At 47.9% G+C, this 7,502-nt stretch overlaps 1 protein-coding gene across 1 annotated transcript in view; it reads right to left on the reverse strand.

Annotated features, from left to right (window-relative positions):
• Positions 1–7,210, reverse strand: part of ARMC6 (armadillo repeat containing 6) — a 29,620-nt gene extending 22,410 nt beyond the window's left edge. The window contains exons 1-2 of the mRNA XM_006885967.1: positions 7,090–7,210; positions 5,395–5,477 (exon numbers count right to left, since the gene is read on the reverse strand). Of these exons, the coding sequence (XP_006886029.1) occupies positions 5,395–5,477; positions 7,090–7,210 (204 nt within the window). The remainder of the gene's footprint in view (positions 1–5,394; positions 5,478–7,089) is intronic.
• Positions 7,211–7,502: the final 292 nt, after the last annotated feature.

The following is a 7,502-nucleotide window of genomic DNA, read 5'->3' on the forward strand; positions in this document are numbered from 1 at the left end:
TGCTGAAAAAATTATTCAAGAAGCTGGATTCCATGAAGAAGAATGTGGCATCAGGATTGGAGGAAGACTCATCAATAACTTGTAATGCAGATGGCACACCCAAGCTTGCTGAAAATGAGGATATACAGAACTTGCCAGAGAAGAATGAAGAACATAGCCTTCAATATGGATTGCATCTCAATGTCAAGAAAACAAAAATTCTTACCAGCAGACTAACAGGCAACACTACAATAGATAAAGATTAAAGCTGTCAACAATTTCATCTTTTTGGATCCACAATCAACATCCTTGGTACTAGCAGTCAAGAGATCAAGAGACATTTACACTGGGAAAGTCTATAGTCAGAGACCTCTCCAAATTATTGAGGAGAAATGAGGTCAGTGTGAGGACTAAAGTGCACTTGATGCAGGCCATGATCTTCTCAATCACTTTCTCAGGGCTGGACAATGAATAAGAATGACAGAAGAACTGACACCTTTGAGCTGTGGTGTTGGAGAAGTGTAATAAATATCCCATGGGCTGCCAAAATAACAGATAGGTCTTGGAGAAAGTGCAGCCAGAATGCTCCTTTGAGGCAAAGCTGATAAAGCTTCATCTCACATTTTTGGGGGCATGTTGTTAAGAGAGACTATTCCATGGAGAACACCACGCTTAGAAAGGTGGAAGGTTGGTAAAAGAGAGGAAGACCCTCAGCCAGATGGATTGACACAGTGACTGCTGCAATGGGCGCTAGTGTGTCAGGAAGTGTGAGGATGGCACAGGGAGGACAGGGTTCAGATCTGTTGTTCATAGGGTTACTATGGGTCGTACATGACTTGATGGCATCTAACAACAACAACAGCGGCATAGCTTTCAAATGGGGTTAAGTATGTCAGAGATGGTGAAGCTGGCTCAGGATAGGGCAAGGTTCAGAGCCATTGTTCATAGGGTCACTCTCTGAGTCACAGTTAACTCAATGGTATATAATAAAAACCCTCATATTCTCATTCTTCTCTGATATGGGGTCACCATGAAATTGGGGTCAATGTGATGACAGCTGCCAGGGCAACATCTGCTAGTTGTGCTTCTGGGGCTGACTGCTTTTAGCTTATAAATCCCCACGTAGATTAATTGGTCTGACCCACTTTTTACTCAGAGTTTCAAGATTTATTTCTAGAAACCTGTTTGTGGCAGTTTATCCAGCAGATTCTTTTCAAGAGGCTCCACTCACCTAAATCTTTTTTCCTCAAGACTGAGCCTTTTTCACACACCAGAGCCTCCCTCCTACGAGTGAAAGGCGCGTGAGGGGCGGGGGAGTGTTTCCCTGAGGGGAGTCAGCTATGTCAGGAGGCACCGAGGGTTGGGAGAGTGCCCACAAATCACATCCAAGGAAGAGAAAATGCAGGTGATACACGGAATGGGATGAGACAGCCGGGCTTTGCTGTAAATGCCCGAGTACGGTTCTTTTATGTCAAGAATGTATTCACATTCTTCTATAATGACAAATTTAATTTAAAATGTGAAATTAAGGAAGAAAAGTAAAAGTTGAACCCAAACATGAAATTTCCTGATGTACCTTAGTAATATCTGAGCCCATCTATGTTAAGAAAGAAAAGGGTCAGCATCAACGCAGAGCTGGTTCCTATGAGGTGTTGCTGTTGATTGCTGTCGAGTTGAGCATGACTCATAACGACCTTTTGAACAAAAGGCCTGAAGCCTTTCTAGAACTATCATCATTTATCAAAGTTCACAGTTTCCAGAGGCATGTTGTTTAGGAAGTGGATGCCACTCCTGCTTCCAATGAGATAGAAAATGCAAAAGTCACTGCTGTCAAGTCAGAACTGAGTCACAGCTGACACTGCTGTTTCTGGAGGCTGTAAACTGCACAGGAGACAGCTCATCTTTCGCCCATGGAGCTGCTGGTGGACTTGAACTGGGAGAGAGACATTGCCTTTGGGTGAGCAGCACAACTCCCTACAGCCTACGCCACCACAGCTGCCTGTGAGGTAGTTGTTGTTGCCAGGTGCCACTGACTCGAGTGCGACTCAGTGACCCTAAAACCAAAAGATCTGAGCCCTGTTCCATCCTCACACTTCCTGACACTCAAGAGCCCTCTGCGGCCATCACTGTGTCAGCTTACCTGGTTAAGGATCTTCCTCTCCTTCGCTGACCCTCCACCCTTCCCAGCATCATGTCCTTCTCCAAGGAATAGCCCCTCCTAGCAACACGTGCAAAGGATGTGAGGCGAAGCCTCGTCATTCTTGCCTCCAAAGAGCACTCTGCACCCTCTCCAAGACATATCTATTTGTTCTGGCCATCCATGGGATGTTCAGTGCTCTTCTCCAACACCACAGCTCGTATTTCCACTTTGACTGTTCTTCACCAGTTCTGACACCAGGTGACTCTCCCACTGCACTCTCTCCCTCTCTGCTCAGTTTGAGAATTCATTCTAATGGATACACAGAAGCAACAGGCTCAAAGCTGGCATCAAAATCAGCTTGGAACTAAGAGGCTACAGGCTCAGGAGACAGGATATAGTTTTTTTAAGCAGGCCAGCTTTCAACCAGGAAGGCTCTGGGCTCCTTCTTGGCTGTGACTGTGGGCAGACCCTTCCCTCGGTGTACCAGCCTCTATTCTGTGTGGGCAAGTGTGCCAGCACTACAGATCCACTGACAAGGGCCTGGAGGCAACTCCTGCTGCCAACAAGTCTGCCCACAGGCACTTGGCTCCCTCTCACTGTGGTTGCCCAGCCTGCTGCATCCATCTGCTGGTCTTATCGCTCATGCTACTTATACTGCTGTTTCTCTGCTGTTGGGCTCCTCTGTGGCTGCTACTGTATGCCTCTGTCCCATGCCATTGCCTGTGTAACAGCTCTCTCTCTTGGGTCTACAAGGTTCTCAGTGCAGACACCAGAGCCAAAGGGCACACACTATTCTAGGGCTCTCCTCGAGGGTAGTGAGGTCCTCCCACCACACTAGAGGATTGGTCCACACATTCAATTTCAAGGCGTGGCCCTCCCAGGCAGACCACAAACTGACCAATTCCCTCTGCAGAAGATCACTCAGTCTGCATCACTGTCAATCAGTTCCTACAAGGTCACTTAATCTTATCAGGTGGTTTAAAGCACCCTGTTTGCATAGTGTACTGAGCAACCTCTTCTAAGATGACGGCCTAGCCAATCATGTTGGCAGAATTATAAGCCCAAGGCCAGGAAAGCCATATATAAGAGAAATCCCTTACACAGCACCTGCACTGCTAGTAGGAGGCATCAGAGTGTTTAGAGCTTGGCTCTTGGGAGAGATATGTAGGTCTAGGTTCCAGCTCTGCCCCTGACCTGTGATCTTGGGCAGACCACTCATCTTAAGGAAGCCTTGGCTTCTATATGAGCACAATGGACCTCTCTTAGATTGCTGATGTTGTCGTGTACCACAGAGTCACAGCTGACCCTCTGGAGCTGACCCATAGCTGACCCTCTGGGGGGTTTTCAGAGGCAGTTAATTGCACGGGAGATTACCCATCCTTCTCCCACGGAGCAGCTGGTGACCTCGAACCGTGTGCCTTCGGGATTGCTGCTCAGCTTTTTGCCACTCGGCCACCAGAGCTCCCTCCTCTTAGATTAAGGGAACAGAATTTTAGACTTAGCATCATATCCAGCACTTGAGAGGCCCTCAGTGATCCCAACTACTATTGTTTTTAAGATCCTCGCCATACAAAGTGCTTTTTAAAATTATTAGGAAAAACTAATGAACATATCTATAAAAAAAATCTGCAAGAATCCAACTATAACCCTTGATCAAAATGCCTCACACCTTTCATTTCTTCTGGTCTAATGGAGAAGAAGATAGTAGTACATGAATACAATAGACATATATCACATACTTTGGGTATGTTGCAAGGATGGGTTATTGGAGGACATGATGCTGGGAAGGGTGGAGGGTCAGCGAAGGAGAGGAAGAGCCCCAACCAGGTGGACTGATGTGGTCACTGTGGCAATGGGCTCTTCTGTGTCAGGAAGTGTGAGGACAGCGCAGGATAGAGCAGGGTTCAGATCTCTTGTTCATAGGGTCACTATGAGTCATACTCGACTCAATGGCACCTAACAATAACAACATATTACATATCCTTTTTCAATTCTAGATTTTCCTTCTTCTTTAGTTGCTCCTAGTAAATAGAGATTAAATGGGCTCAGCCCAGGTAATGAATACTATTTCCTGAATACACTAATATTCTCTGTTCATAATCAGGTAATAAATCCCTCAAAGGCCTAGGGGAAAAAAATCTGCAAGAACACAAATTTGAGTGTGTCACGGAAGAACTACATGCATAGCCAATACAGTTAATTCTTAGGTTGTTGTTTGTTCCCTCCCACCCCCACTAGCAAAGAAAATGAGATCCTTTTCAGGAGGCCTCTGCATGGCAACAGCTGACTGGCACGCCAGCTCCCTCATAGGAACCAGCTTTGTGTTCATCCTGTGCCTCTGCAGGAGGTAGAGGATACTGAGTAATAAAAGGGAGAGCTGGGCTCCCACCTTCCATTGCCACCACACAAGTTAAGCCATGCTCTTTTATTTGGCTTTTAATGTTTCCATCTATAAAAAGAGTATAATAATCCAGGCCTGACTGTAAAAACATAAAGGCACCATGCCCTGAAAGGGGCCCACAGGCCACTCTCCCCAGCCCTAGATCCATCTGCTGTGTACCTGGAGGAAGAACATCACGGTTGGGCCCAGGCCTGATCACTCCCTGAAGAAACCTGATAATGTCTAAGGGGACCAGACTGGACCCTGATCAGGCTCTGGGCCTGATTACAACTGCTCACTCCAAAGTTAGTTAACAGGACTCTCACCCAAATTCCGAGCAAAATACCATCTTCCCTAGTTCTCCCTAAAAACCTCTATAAGAAGGAACTGTCCTTTTCCACCCCCACACCATTTTGACCTTCTCCATGACAGCAGGCGGTCACTTGGCGTCCCTCTCAGACCACACAATAAAGGCCTGTTTGTGTCTTGGGACCAGCTTTTCTTCCTTCCTCCCTCCCTCTTACCCCCCCTCTCTCCTTCTTTTCCTTCCTTCCTTCCTCCCTCCCTCCCTCCTTCCTTCCTTTCTCTCTCTCTCTTTCAACTCTTTTTCCTAACAATACTGAGCTTGATGGATAACCTTAAGGTGGGACACAGCTCTGGTGGGCTCTATCTTCAGCATAGAAACTTTAATGGCCTTAAACTTAACTCAACCACCCCAGGTGAACTTCAGTGCCAGCAGTAGACAGCCCGGACTCCATAAACAACAGCTCTTGCTCTGCACACCCTGCCCACCTCTCTGTGCATAAGCCCTGTGGTGCCCCAGGTGGCTCAGGGATCTTCAGAAGCTGGCTGGTCGCGAGTCAAGCTAAGAGGCCTCATCTAGGTACACCCTTACCTGAAGGACGTCATGTTCTGGTTCCTGGGGTCCATTTGCAGAGACTTTGGGCACTGTTTTCACGATGTTACTTAGATCAACACCTAAGAATAAAAGAAGACAGAACACATGGAGGTATCACCACCTGAGTAACACCCCGTGATCCTGGCTGGGTGACGACAGTGAAGCCATCTCTAAGTAAGACTGGCTGGCCACGGCTGGCCCTTCTGCGGAGTGATCACATTCTACCTGGGAAGAAGGGGAAACCCGAGGTCTTCCTAGGGTTTCCTCACCCTGGCTACATCCTTGCCGCCTCTTCCCTAGGGCCCCCACTGGAAGCCCTTCTGTGCCCAATGCCTACCAGTCACCCGACAGCACTTCTGCCACTCCATGCTGCAGAGGCCAATGTCTGACATCAGGGGTTGCACCCCCAGCTCCAGTCTCTTGGCTTCTGTCTGAATTTGGCCACTGGGGACCCAGATGTAAAGTCAGATGGCTCAAGACCAAGAAGTCATTACTAGCTTCTAGCCACAGGGCCTGCCTTCACTGTCCTATATAGACCTGGTGGCGTGTACCTGTCTCAGGTGGGCATTAGCTCTCTACCTTGGCCTTGGGTCCCTGTTCTGGGAATCTCAACCCTGATCACATGCACTGTAAACTGCTCCCCCTGCCAAACTTCCCCTCTGACACTATCTGAACACTCCCTGTCTTCTGAAGACCAGAATTCAACATACCCTTTGGCCTCAGTGAGCTAGAGCTTAGAGCCATCCTGGAGGTGGCAGAGAAAGCCTCATGCAAGAAGGGATAGTTGTCAGTGTTGTTGTTTTTGTTATGTGCTGTCAGTTGTTTGCGACTCATAGCGACCCTATGTACAACAGCCCTAAACTCCACTCTGTCCTGTGCCAATTGCACTGTCTCTGACACTCCCATCCCGATTACCCCAGTCACTGAATCAATCCACCTCATAGAGGGTCTTCCCCTCTTGTGCCGTCCTTCCACCCTCCCAAGCATGATGTCCCTCTCCAAGGACCTGTCCCTCCTTGCAACATGCCCAAAGTATGTCAGACAAAGCCCCAGAATCCTTGCCTCCAAGGAGTTGCTTGGTTTAATCCTCTCCAGGATGAATCTGTTTGTTTTCTTGGCAGTCCAGGGTATATTCAATACTCTTCTCCAGCACCACAGCTCAAAGGCAACAATTCAGGGAGCTCTGGTGGCCTAGTGGCAAGGAACTGCAACTACAATTCCAGAGGCGCATGGTTCAAATCCACCAGATGCTCTGCCGGGGAAGGAGGGACAATCTCCTCCTGTACCAGTCAGATCTGATTTGACGGTACACTCACACAAAAATAAAAAAAAAAATTAAAAAAAAAAAAAAGGCAACAATTCTCCTTCTGTCCTCCCTAGTCACTGTCCAACTCTCTGATACATAACAAGTGATTGCAAAGACCATGGCCTGTATCAGGCGCACCTTAGTCTCCAGAGAGACACCGTTGCTCAGTGACATGTTCCAAATATCTGGTAAGGGGCAGGAAGCAGCAAGTCTAACATGGAGTGAGTGATAGGAAAACAAGGTGCGAGTGGATACAAGGGCTGGGGAGGTCAGGAGGAGCCCCACGTGCCACCAGTAACCTCTCTGGGTGTGATGGGCAACCCCAGCCCAGGTGTGTTCCCAACTCCCAGCTGTTCCTGCAGCACAGGAGTTGTGCCAGCACCCACCTTGTGACTCAAACTGCTCCATGGCTTCCCTCACAGCCTCCTCTGGGCCCATCTCGAACTCCTCAATGTTCTCACGCACAGCGGCATCAAAGGTCTCCTGACTGATATGCTTGGAGGACATCCTCACTGCTGTGACGGATGGTACCTGCCAATACAAACACCTGGTTGAGAGACGAGGGTGACAGGATGCCACATCATGGAGAACAGAGGGCCCAGGTCTTCTTAAAGCACCATGTGTGTGTAAGTCCACTAGGACCAGAGCCTATGATCCTCTTACAACTTGAATGAAAGAAAATAGACTAATATCCAAGAGCTTCTCAAAGTGCAGAACAGAGCACATAATTTGCTCCATTTATCTAGGAAAGGGGAGTTATTAATATGCACCTTTGCCTCCTGTACATGTTATTGTTGTT

This window comes from Elephantulus edwardii, unplaced genomic scaffold (assembly GCF_000299155.1).
Source record: "Elephantulus edwardii isolate Elephantulus edwardi_28Jun2011 unplaced genomic scaffold, EleEdw1.0 scaffold00045, whole genome shotgun sequence".
In the NCBI taxonomy this organism is placed as follows: Eukaryota; Metazoa; Chordata; class Mammalia; order Macroscelidea; family Macroscelididae; genus Elephantulus; species Elephantulus edwardii.